General features: G+C 44.7%; 1 protein-coding gene across 9 annotated transcripts in view; it reads left to right on the top strand.

Moving 5' to 3' along the window:
• Window positions 1-13,074, top strand: part of ARHGEF11 (Rho guanine nucleotide exchange factor 11) — a 112,028-nt gene that overhangs the window by 62,742 nt on the left and 36,212 nt on the right. For 6 of the 9 annotated variants that reach the window (XM_059934240.1, XM_059934230.1, XM_059934215.1 and 3 more), the window contains 8 exons: window positions 427-441; window positions 771-859; window positions 1,849-1,947; window positions 5,406-5,455; window positions 5,795-5,852; window positions 6,426-6,604; window positions 7,451-7,522; window positions 12,931-13,050. In XM_059934240.1, coding sequence (XP_059790223.1) covers window positions 427-441; window positions 771-859; window positions 1,849-1,947; window positions 5,406-5,455; window positions 5,795-5,852; window positions 6,426-6,604; window positions 7,451-7,522; window positions 12,931-13,050 — 682 coding nt within the window. The remainder of the gene's footprint in view (window positions 1-426; window positions 442-770; window positions 860-1,848; window positions 1,948-5,405; window positions 5,456-5,794; window positions 5,853-6,425; window positions 6,605-7,450; window positions 7,523-12,930; window positions 13,051-13,074) is intronic. The other 3 variants (XM_059934270.1, XM_059934260.1, XM_059934251.1) reach the window with 2 other exon arrangements.

The raw sequence follows: 13,074 nt of genomic DNA, 5'->3' as shown, positions 1-13,074 counted from the left end.
GGGGTTGGAATACTACCACCAAACAGACCAGATTCCTGTTCTCCCATGGTACACACAAAATAAATGGAATTTCAGAGGCTCGGGTCATCATTGTACGCCTCCTTTCTAGAAAAGGGTACAAGTTGCCAATTACCCAACAGGTAAAGTTGCCAATTACCCAACTAAAGGCCTAGTTACCCTCCTAGAGACACTTGTTTTGGAGAGGGACGAAGAGACGAAGCTAAAGTGAGAGAGAGTGTCTCTGATACAGCCACTGCAGTCCTCTGCTGTGTCCCTGAGGGCCTCTGTGTGTTTGTGACTCTCCCATCCTTGCCTTCCAGTCCCTCCTTCCTTACAAATCATCACCTAAAACTAACTAGCTGTTTGTTTTTTTCTTGTCTTTTTCTCGCATTCATTTTCTCTGCTGCCTCCGTTCTGTTCCATCAGCCCCATTGCAGCCTGGTAAGACCCAACAAGCATGTGTATTTGTGCACACCCTGTTCTTGCTATTGTCTCTTTGTCTCCTGACTCCAGGAAGGGTTATTTCCCTTCACGCCTTGCTGGGCATTAAAGAGATCATGCTTGCCTTGCCAACCTAGGATTCCAGATAGGTGATGTTGCCAGTGGTGTAGATGTGGCTGATCTCCCACCAGATTGAGCGGGTTACAGGGTGAGAGGGTCGGTCTCTTGTTACCCAAGACTCAGGGCCCCTTTGACAGAGCTTCCTTCTGCTACAAGGCTGGTCCCTCCCTGCCCAATTCATTGTTGTGCTTTTCTTACTCTTTCTCCAGGTTAAGTAGCCTGTCTTTGGGAGATTCAGCACCTGAACGCAAGTCCCCTTCCCACCACCGCCAACCCTCCGACACCTCTGAGACAACAGGTAACCTTCTCGGGGCATTAACACGTAGACACAGAGGTGTTTACCCATACAGACAGATCTGTATACCCCAGATGTAAAACAACTTAGCCTTTATATTGAGCTCATAATGTGTGCTAGGTATTGTGTTATATGTTTTATACAAATTACCTTATTCAGTCCTTTTGTCAATTGTAGAAAGTAGATTTTATCATACCTATTTTATGGATGAGGAAGCTGAGACACAGTGGTTAAAAAATTTGCCAAGTGTACAGGCTTGTAGGAGACACAACCAGGACCTGAAACCAGTTGAGTTTTAACTCTAGAATTCATGCTTTCTCCATCACAGGAAGCAGTCACACATACCTGCACATGTGCACGATGTCTAGTACATGCCCACAGGGATGGAGTCAGTTAAGAGTTATAGTCTCTCTTTCTTTTTTCCTACAGTCTGCATATGGTTATACGTGTGACACACAGGGTTTTCTCTTGTCATTTATCCTTCCCTGGATTTTGACAAGGGGCCAGCCCTCAGTCACCCCACGTGAGTTATCCAGCTCTGCAGAATCAACAAGCACTGGTGTCCCACCTGCTGTATTCATTGGACGTAATTTGATGGAAAACTTCCAGTCTCACTTAGGCTTCAATCCCAGGGCTGCTTCTCTGTAACATTAGTCTTCAGGCTGGAGTTGGCCATGCCCCTTCTTCGACCAGTCTCACCCAAACAGGCCTAAAAAGACAGACATGCATAAGAGAGACAAACATCTCAGCACCTCAGAGAAAGGAATTTCTTGTATAGAATACAGAGTAGGTGACAGGGTTTTGTCGATCACTGAGGAAGGCAGGCATTGCAATAGTGTGTGTGGGCAGGAAAAGTCTGGGGAATCTGGAAAGGCTTTCTGGAGGAAGAAACACACTGGGACTTCCCTGGATTGGTCTTGGCTTGTGTGCACTAACTTTCTGATGATGGTTCCTACCGAACTCCCTTCTTTCTCCTCCTTGCCTCTCACCAGGTCTCGTTCAACGCTGTGTCATCATCCAAAAGGACCAGCATGGCTTCGGCTTCACAGTCAGCGGGGATCGCATTGTTCTGGTGCAGTCTGTGCGGCCTGGTGAGTGTTAGGTCCCTGCTACCTGCAGTGTACAGTTCTTACAAAGCCACCATGTATGTGACAGTGCCATAGGACTTGGAGAACTTGCATGTGCTTTCTCTGGAGACCTGGGCATCCTGGGGCATGAATGATTCATTCTAGAACTGGTTCCCCAGGGGCATCTGGGGAAGTCTCCACAATGCTAAGCTTCCAGGCAGAATTTCTAGGGATCACACTCCAGGCTTGTTTCCCCTGTTGGAAGTGTGAAAATGGCAGAATAGCCTTCAGGTCATCAGGCAGGTGCCTGATTGCCCTCCAGGGGAGCTCCTCGTCCTGGGTTGGAAGATGCCGTGGAGAAATCGAAGACCCGCTTTCTTCTTTCTCACCTTCACATGACCTTGCTCCGTGCACGAATGGTCACTGTGCTGCAGCAGTTCACAGTTGAGACAGGCACACTAGTCTAAATGTATTTGCAGATATATTAACACTAAGTAATAAATGACCTAAAGATGTGTGTTGGACAGTACGTGGGAGGAAAGGGTGTTTGTAAGTTTGTATTTGGGTAGTTGGTGGTTCGAAGCTAAGTATTTCCCTTCTGATCAGTTTAGGAAGCCTCCTTAGAAGAAAATAGGATTTCAGGAGTAGTTTGAAAGATGGCCATGGAAAACACATTGGCAGGGTAGAAATTTGGTGGGAAGGGAGTAGAGAGTGGGAGGGCATTATAAGCAAATCGATCAAGTAACCAGTGATGTGTGAAAAAGCTTCACATATTTCAAAGCACTGTCATATGTCAGGTGGTAGAATCATTGTTGTTAAGTGACCCAAACTGAAGAAGATGATCAGGAAGGAGATGGGAGTAGGGGAGAGTATGAAGCACGTATCCCTAACACAAGCAAGTATCCGTAACAGGAGTGAACTTCAGTGTAGCAAATGGGATTGGGCCTGGCAACCTGGCGCAACATAGGCTTGAAGAAGCGTACAAGGAAAGGGGTAGGGGGCAGGCCAGCATTTTCCCACTAAGTACAGTGCAAAATGGGAAGGAAATATACTTACATAATTTGGGAGAAATATTTGGGATTTATTTAATGGGAAAAGTGAAAAGAGAATTTCAAATTTATGACCAAAATGAGGTATGTGGATCATACAAGGATATAAATAATTATAGCTCCTTATGTTTCGTAGTTAACTTTTGTCAGTGAGAGGTTTGTTTTTCATATCCTGGGGTAGAGCTCTGAAAAGATACTTTTATTCTTTGCTTCCATATTCTCTCAAGCTTCCTGGACTAGGGTGAGACAGAGCAAGTGGGACTGCCAGTAACTTGTACTTTGCCTCTATGGTCTCTTTGATATAGAAAGTACGGGGATCCCCTCCAGTGAAGTGTGAGTTCAGCACTCTTCCAATTTTTCCTCCTCTCAGACCTGGAGAGGAAAGAACAAAAGGATGGCTTGCAGTAAAATATGAGTTTTGGAAAATCTAAGTATGTATGTGTATTTCGGGCAGGAGAGGGGAAGAGACTTCACTTGGATTGGCATTGAAATCACAAGAGTAACAAAGCAGTTGTTGCCTTTTCCAGATTTTAGGCTTCTCAATTCACTGTTTCTCAAAGTGTAGTCTGTGTTCTGCCTACATCGGAATCACCTAGGCCCTTAGGATGATTGAAATCCTCATTCCGGGGCCCAGTCCCAGGAGTACTGAATCACTTGCTAGCAGGGAGGTCAAGGAATATGCTTTTTAACAAATTCTCCTGGTGAGTCTCATGCTTACTGAAGTTTAGAACTTCTGCTCTAATTCCTTTACTCTGAAAAGTTTAATTTCTTTTAATCCCTAAGTTATTAGAAGTCACCTCACGTGTTTCATACATTCAGGCAAAATAGCTCTTTCCTCTCCACCTTTAGTTTCTAGATGACAGTGTAAAAGAGAGTTTTCAAGCTACTTGCAAGTACTTTTCCATAATAGCACACTTTAGATGAGGGTAGTCTGGGTCCCAATACTGAAAAGCCAAATTGGAATGTAGTCATCACTGTAATTTCTCTTTTCAGACTAGAAACATCTAGATGTGCTTTGTCGGAGTTTTGTTTTGATCAGATGAATGCAACTTACAGATTTAAGGATCATCTTGGGGCAGATTTACAGGAAACATAATTTTTATGCTTCTCGTGAACTTCTTTCTTTCTTTTTTTTAAAATAAGCTTTCTGAGTGAACATATTTTATTTATTTATTTTTTTTATTTATTTATTTATTTGGCTGCGTCAGGTCTTAGTTGCGTTACGCGGGAACTTTCATTGCAGCTCGCAGGCTCTGTGTTGTGGCACACAGGCTTCTCTCTAGTTGTGACGTGCAGGCTCCAGAGCACGCAGGCTCAGTAGTTGTGGTGCACAGGCTCAGTAGATGAGGCATGCGGGCTCAGTAGTTGTGGCATGTGGACTCTCTAGTTGAGGCACATGGGCTCGGTAGTTGTGGTGCGTGGGCTTAGTTGCCCCGCGGCATGTGGGATCTTAGTTCCCCACCCAGGGATCGAACCCAAGTCCCCTGCATTGGAAGGTGGATTCTTTACCACTGGACCCAAGGGGAGTCCCTCATGAACTTATCTCATCATTAGTGTTTCTTATGCTTCCTGGGTATAACTTAAACTAGGACTCTAACTTATTTAAAACTACATTTGGCCTTCCATATCCGTGAGTTTCGCATCTGAGAATTCTGCATCCATGGATTCAACCAACTGCAGATTGAAATTTCCATCTGCAGTTGGTTGAATCCACAGATGCGAAACCCGCAGGTGTGTACTACTCCATTTTAAGTAAGGGACTTGAACATCTGCAGATTTTGATATCTGTGGGAGGTACTAGAACTGATCCCCGGTGGATACCGAGGGACGACTGTACGTGGTGATCAAAACCACTGCAGCTCCAGAACAATTTTTTAACAGAAAATAAAGCAGTGATCATTATCATCCTTAATGCTAGGAACCCCCATAATATCCTTGTGAACCTCTCAGGGCTTAGGGACCACGGTTTGAAAACGCTTGTTGTAATCCTTTTCTCATATTCCTCTTAAAAATGATTATTACTTCAACAATTGTTTAATACAGTGAACTCGTTCTTCCCACTGGATAATAGAAATAACTCTTATTTGACCTTGGAACACATCTAGACACATTCAAATAAAGCACACATTACTCTCCCCAGAGCATGGCCCTGCCTCTCTGCCACCTTGGCCTGGCTCTCAGAGGAGAAGTCTGGCTTCTGAGCCAGGTGGAGGAAAGAGCAAGAGATGTGTCCTTATACAGTCCAGTCCAGCTCAAAGGTAGTTGTGTCACTGGAGCAGAATAAGATGTACACCCAGCATTTGAGGCACTTAACACAGAGAGGTGAGAAGAGATTTGAGGGGGAAGGTGATCTGACAGGGTCGTTGGTGTAGATTCAGCCACCTCTGGAAAGGTCGTGGGGCTCTGCTGACCAGGCCTTCTCCTTCCTCACAGGAGGCGCAGCCATGAAAGCCGGTGTGAAAGAGGGCGACCGGATCATCAAAGTGAGTGACCTTCCCTCTCCGCCCCCAGAGGAGGGGGTGCAGCGTCACTTCTGGCCTTGGCCATCCTCCACACTTCCGTTTTCGTACCAGCTGTCATCAGCCACTGAGTAGGGGGGTGGTACCATGAGAGTGAGTAGTATAATGTGACAGAGACTGGGGACTAAGATAGCTGGGTTCCATATTCTAGGCCCTTCTTGACTCTGACCAAGCTTCTGTAATGTTTTACTATGCTAGAGAGCATTGATAAATGGCTCCCTAAAGGAGTGGCGATTGACCTAGGAGAAGGATCCCCTGGGCTTCCACTGCCATTACTCAATAATGTCGTTTGTCCCCCAACAGGTGAATGGCACCATGGTGACCAATAGCTCACATCTGGAAGTGGTGAAGCTTATCAAATGTGAGTTGGGGAGAGCTGACAGTGAAAGAAATTAGGGGATCAGATGGGGCACGGGTGGAAGCAGGCCTGTTGCCCCAGGAGGCTTCCTTTGTAGATGTGCGAGGCAGCCGAAGTCTTTCTTCTTGGCCCGATCATCGTAGACTACCACAGTTCCCCACTGTCATTTCAAGTGGAGACACTGTTAGTCTCTCATCCGACATCTTTATTTTTCCACCCATCTTTGCCCTACGTTTTAGATCATATTCTACTAAGACCAGGTCTCACTCAGATACCGCTCACTCCCCTCTCCCAGTCCCAGGAAACAAGGGACTGGGCAGGCAGGTCCCAGATAGTTACGGGTGGGATTTTGGTTGAGGTCTCTGCATGAGGAAAGGGAAGGAAGGGATACTTGTGTTGATGCAGGATGGAAGGACAGAAATTAGAGAACAGGTGGGGCATTAAAAGTGAGGAGAACTTTACCTGCAGAACTATAAGCTTAATGGAAGGAGAAGGGAGAACCCCCTCCTTTGTACCTTGAATGTCTGCTGTTGAGAACAATACCACTTGAGCAAGCCTCTCTTTGCCTTCCTCCAGCTGGTGCCTATGTTGCACTGACCCTCCTGGGCTCTTCACCCTCATCCATTGGTGTCTCTGGGCCCCAGCAGGACCCAGTCCCAGCAGGAGCTCCCCGAGTCACCCCTGTGATCCCACCACCACCACCCCCTCCACCTCTGCCACCTCCACAGCGCATCACAGGACCCAAACCTCTGCAGGTAATGGTCCTCCTACTCCTCTCCTCATTCTGGTGTCCCTTTGAAGAGCTCCCCATTGGAATGAAAGCAGGTTAAATCAAATGGCAGGCTGGCAGGAAGAGACAAGCCAAAGAGCTGTATGAAGGCCATCAAAAAGTAGAGCAAGATGAGAACTGCATTAAAGGGGTGTTCCATGCCTTAGTGTCCTCCTTCCATGTAAGTGCATATGCAGTTTATCAGACAGCAGCATGCCGTGTGTTTCCTATGTGTGTGCAAGACTCTAAGGAGGCCCTTTGAGAGTTCTCCTCCCCATCGGGGAGAAGGTGCACACCTCCAGACATGGTCAGAGGCATCTGTAAAGACTGTTGCCAGTCATTGTTACAAGGGTATGGAATAAGTCAAGGAGTAGGGGAAAAGGCTTCCTGGGGAAAAAGGCTGCTTGGAGGAATGAAATATGGAGCCTAGTCTGTAGGGGAGAGAGTCAGGAAAGGACGAGAACAGTAGGGAGAGAACCCAAGGGCCAGGATAACCTGTGTGAGGAGTTAAAAGAGGACAGGAGGCAGATAGGAATAGGGAACAGGATTTTCTGGTTGGAAAGAAGACCGACCAGCAAGTCCTGGGAGACTTCAGAGAGCAATTGATACCAGATGTGATTACAGCCAGGGTTTCTAGGAAATTAAGAATGAAATCAAAATCAGATTTTATGTTTACTGAATTTCAGTGAGATACTGAGTGTTACACAAAACATTCTTACGAACCAGGCTCTACTCTCATAGCCTTCCTCGACCAGGAGTCAGCTGGTAGACGAGAATAAAAGCTATCGATCTGGTCCCCAACTCTCACTGCTGTCATATTTTCCATTCTTAGGATCCTGAATTTCAAAAACATGCCACCCAGATCCTTAGGAATATGCTGAGGCAGGAGGAAAAAGAGTTACAGGTAAGGTCGCTGCTGAGGCTAGACTGGCCATTGCCTTAATGAAATAATACTTTATCAGAGCAATCTGCCAATGTGTACAAATTAATTTGCAGGCCATATCCTATCACAGTAAAACCTTAAAAAGTCAAACTTCAGGACTACTAAAGAATTGTCATAGGCCAGTGGAATTTCTTAAAGCAGAATTTGATGGATAGAGTGAATAGGGTAATAGAGCTTATGGTAATAGATTAGAATGGTGACTATGTAGAGAAAATACAAACAAGTGATGAGACAGGTAGAATAAAATGAGGGAACATGAGAACTGAGGCAAATCGGTTGGAATTGATCTTAGAGGTTCTGGGAAGGGAAGGATAAGAGGGAAGGATGGTGGAGGTGGGGGGTGAATGCCGGGCCAGGCTGATGGAGAAGGGGATGCAGAGAGATTTCCAGGCCTGGGGAATGATGCACAGGGAGAACAGGAAGAAGATTAATTTGGCTGGACGGGAATAACCAGATTCCTATAATAGCCATGGCTTACAATGGGCTCCTTGCCCCTTCATTTGAATTCAACAAATTTCTAAGTTCCCACTGTATGTAAAGCACTGCTTTAGTTCCTACGGTATACAGAGATTAAAACGATTAGACAGTTCTTGCCCTCAACATGTTTACAGTCTCATGGGGAAAGTTCATATTACGGTATGAGAGTGGGAGGAACAAAGAGCTTGCAATAAGAGAACAAAGAAGAGAGCAGTTAATTAATAATGGGAAATGTGAGGGAAACTTCACTGAGAAGATTGTATTTCAGCTGGGCCTTGAAGGATAGGGCTTCAGTAGGCAAAAGAGATGGAGAAGAGAAATGCTGGTAAATGGACAGCATAGGTCAAAGGCACCAAGACATGAAAATGTACTCATTTATTTAACAAACATTGAGTTCCTGCTGTGTGCTAGGTACTGTGTGTGTGCTGCAGTGGAGGCATGGGCCAGTGCTAGGGACAAAGGTTAGAATGGTTATAAAGATAAGTGAGAGATGAATCTTTCCTTTAAGGAGTTTATAATCCAGTAGACTATCAATGGATGAATGAAGATAAAGTTATACTGCACTATAATAAGTGCTGATACTTACATTTTGATGCAAGTCATAGAATAATCAAGATAGTGTGGTGCTGGTATAAAGATAGACCTATAGATCAGTAGAATAGAATTCAGAGTCCAGAGATTAATCCATACATCTATGGTCAATTGGTTTGTTTTGGACAGTGTCAAGATAGTTCAGTGGAGAAAGAATGGTCTTTTCAACAAATGGTTCTGGGACAACAGGCTATCTATATGCAAAGAATGAATTTGAACTCTTACCTCACACAATAAAAATTTAACTCAAAATGGATCAAAGACTTAAATGTAAGAGCTAAAACTATTTTTAAAAACTATAAAACTCTTAGAAGAAAACATAGGTATAAATCTTTATGACCTTGGATGAGGCAGTAGTTTCTAGGCTGTGACACCAAAAGCATAAACAACCCCCCAAAAAAGATAAATTAGACTTCATCAAAATTAAAAACTTTTATCCATCAAAGGACACTATCAAGAAAGTAAAAAGACAACCACAGAATAGGAGAAAATATTTGCAGCACATATATCTGATAAGGGTCTACTACCAGAATATGTAATAGACGCTTAAAACTCAACCCAATTTAAAAGTTAGCAGAGAATTTGAATACACAGTCCAATAAAGAAGACATACAAATGGCCAATAAGCACATGAAAAGATGCTTAATATCATTAGTCACTAGGGAGAGGCTAACCAGAACTAGGAGATACCACTGCACACGCACTAGGATGGCTAGAGCCAAAATAACAGTTATTGGTGAGCATGTGGAGAAATTGGAGAAATGTTTGTTTATATTTTGTCTACATATCCGCTATCCTAATCTACTCCCACCGTTGATGGGAGTAGTAATCTACTCCCACCGTAGTGCAGCCAGTTTGGCAGTTCTTCAAAATATTAAACGTACGATCTGTCAATTCCACACCTAAGTATATACCCAAGAGAGTTCAAAGCATAAAACCTGTACATAAACATTCATAATAGCATTGATTAATTGCATAATGGCCAAAAAGTGGAAACAACCCAAATTCCCATTAACTGATGAGTAGATAAACAAAATGTGTTGTATCCATAAAATGGGATATTATTCAGCCATAAAAAGGAATGAAGTACTGATACATGCTTTAACATGGAAGAACCCTGAAAACAGACTAAGTGAAAGAAGCCAGACACAAAAGGCCACATATTGTATGATTCCATTTGTGTGGAAGTCCAGAATAGGTAAATCCATAAAAACAGAAAGTAAATTAGTGGTTGCCAGGAGGTAGAGGAAGGGGAAATTGGGAGTGACTGCTTTCTTGTTGGGTTGATAGAAATGTTCTGGAATTAGATAGTGGAGATGTTTGTACAACTCTGTGAATATACTAAAAACCACTGAATTGTATACTTTTTTTTTTTAATATTTATTTATTTTCTTTATTTTTTTGGCTACGTCGGGTCTTAGTTGCAGCCTGCGGGATCTTTTTCGTTGTCATGCTTCGGCTCTTTGTTGTAGTGCGCGGGCTTAGTCGCCCCGTGGCATGTGGGATCTTAGTTCCCCGACCAGGGATCGAACCCGAGTCCCCTGCATTGGAAGGCGGATTCTTTACCACTGGACCACCAGGGAAGTCCCCTAAATTGTATACTTTAAAATGGTGAAGTTTATGTTATGTGAATTATATGTCGATAATAATTTTTAAAATATTTTTTAAATGCCATTAAAGCCCAAAAGAAGGAATAATTAATTATGCAGTGGTCAGAGAAGGCTTCATGAGATGACATTCCAGTTGGGTTCAGTCTCTTTCACTCTGGAATGTGCTTTGGGCCTTCAGTACCATGATGAGCTTGAAGTTTATTCTGAAAGCAGTGGGAATTGATCAAAGGATTTGAGTAGGGGAGTGATCATATCTTCAAATCAGTTTTCTTTAGAAGAGTGTGTTAAGTGGATTGACACATAAGGAAACTATCTCGGAGGCTGTTGCAGTAGATAAGAAATGATGACCGATTTAACAAGAACAGCAGGAGTAAGAACAGAAGGAGGGATGGCAACGTGAGATATTGAATTCCCTCCATTCCCTGGCGGTCCAGTGGTTAGGACTCTGCGCCTCCACTGCAGGGGGCACGGGTTCAATCCCTGGTCGAGGAACTAAGATCCCTCATGCCACTCGGCGTGGCCAAAAGAAAAAAGAACAGAAAGAGGGATGGCAATGGGAGACATCTCAGGGGTCAGATCAGTAGAACTTATCAACTGGAAGGGGGAGGTAAAGAAGAAGAAAGAAAAGATAGCCTCAAGTTTGTGTGCCTACATAGATGGTGATACCATTGATGGAGTGAGACAGAAGAGAGGAGCAGGGTTTAGGGGAAAGGAATGAAGGTAATCTTTGGATGTACTGAGTTTAAGCACCCATGGGAGGTTCAGATAAAAAGATCATCGACCAGGCACATGGAGATAACAAGGATGAACCTCAGGAGAAAAGATTGGGTTGAAATAGAGATTCAGGTGGCCTCAGCATACAGGTGGTAGTTGAAATTGGGGACTAGACGATATCACCTAGGGCACCACTGCAGAAAAGAGAGAGCTGAGGGTGGAATTTCGGAACATCTGTGCTTCTGTAGCACACCGCACCAACCTCTAACATCACACCAGTTGCTGTTGTATTTGTATTCTAATTATTTATTTGTCCTCCTCTATTGGACTAAGTTCCTTAAAGGCCAGGACCATGCCTACATTTGCATATTCCTCCTGCACAGCTGGCACAGGGCCTGGTGTGTATCAGCTCTCTGTAAATGTTTGTGGGGCTGAAGGCTCACCTAGATTTAAGAGAGGAGGAAGGGGTAAAGCTATGGTTGGGGAGAGGGGTGTGAGGTGACCCAAGACAGTGTCGAGTTAAGAAGTCAAAAGAGGATAGCATTTGGAGGAGGTGGGTGTTTAAAGAGGTCTGGAGAGATGAGGACTAAGAAGAGACCATTGGATTCAGCCGTTGGGTCATTTCGCCTTTGGAAGAGCGAGGTGAGGAGGGGACCTAGGCTGTGTATGCTGAAGAGTGACCGGAAGGCTAAGAAGTCTGGGCTCTACATAGAGACTCCTGTTTGGAAACATGTGGCTGTGAAAGGGAGGAGAAAAGACTGAGGCGGTGGCTTGAAGAATAATCAGACTTGATGGAAAAGGTTTTGTTGTAGTGGCTTGTTTTTGTTTTAAGACAGGAAACGAGCATTTTTGTAGGATGAGGGGAAGGAGCCATTGGAAAGAGGAGACTTTGGAGATATGTGAACGATGCCCAGGAGGAGCCCGAGGCAGCTGGAGGCACTAACCTTGTGGAAGATTCAGAGAGTTTCTATTCTGAGGCAGCTGGAGGCACTAACCTTGTGGAAGATTCAGAGAGTTTCTATTCTGAGGCAGCGGGAAAGGGTGGCTGCAGATGCCTTGAAATGGAGTAAAGTTGGGAAAGTTCTTACCAGCCAATACTATCTGCAGAGACTAAGAGGAGGGTTGGGGGCTTGAGAGGTATGGAGAAGATGAGACAGCAAGTATGGCCCCAGACGATCTTGGAGAAAATGTGCACCCGACGTCTTTATTTAACTATTTAACCCGCCAACTTCACTGAGCATTTCATTTGGTAGTAAAATAATAATAGCTGCCATGTATTCAGTCAAGTAATTATGCCCCAGACATTCTGCTCAGCACTTTCCATACATAATCTCATTCAGAACGTACAGCCATCCCCAGAGGCAGGTACCGTCATCTCCATTTGATCCATGAGGACGTAGTAAAGCTTGCCCAAGTCTACACAGCTAGTAAGCCAGAATTCAGAGCCAGGCCTCCCTGACTGCAAAGCCCAAGCTCTAAACACACATGCTGTGCTCTGCCGTATGCTGGGAGGATGCTAGATAAGTCTCAGAGTGGTTCCCAGCTACAGGGCTCGGGGACGGGGGTGCTTCTTCCTCTCATCTCCTGTGGTTCTCACTGTGTGTATGTTTCCTCCTTAGCACTTTTTTGTGTGTGCTGGTCTGGCCAGTCACTTATATATCTAACCCTTCAGCAGCAGTCAAGGAAGACCTCATTTAGCAAGTAGGCCTTAAGAACAGGTCAGATTAGGATGGGCCTTTGTGTCATGCCTTCTTTCTCTAGTTGCCTCATGTTCTTTTTCTCACTGTTTATACCTCTTTCTGCTCCTGAGTGATGGTGAAATAACATGTATCTCCTAGGAGGCAGAGATCTCCTTTCTCTCCTCTTTGTTTTGGGATAACTGCCTACTCTCCCCACTGGTGAGTCGTCCATTCTCTACTAACCACTCCTCTGCCTTTTCCCTTCCTTGTCCTCCTCGCCCCCCACCCTGCCCCCCAGCGTATCTGTGAGGTGTATAGCCGGAACCCCGGCAGCCTGCTGGAAGAGCAGATCGAAGGCGCCCGGCGGCGAGTCACTCAGTTACAGCTGAAGATCCAGCAGGAGACTGGTGGCTTAGTGGTGAGTGATGGTAGGCTTAGCTCT

The sequence above is a fragment of the Balaenoptera ricei genome, chromosome 1 (genome assembly GCF_028023285.1).
Source record: "Balaenoptera ricei isolate mBalRic1 chromosome 1, mBalRic1.hap2, whole genome shotgun sequence".
In the NCBI taxonomy this organism is placed as follows: domain Eukaryota; kingdom Metazoa; phylum Chordata; class Mammalia; order Artiodactyla; family Balaenopteridae; genus Balaenoptera; species Balaenoptera ricei.
This window is presented reverse-complemented; position numbering and strand designations above follow the sequence as displayed.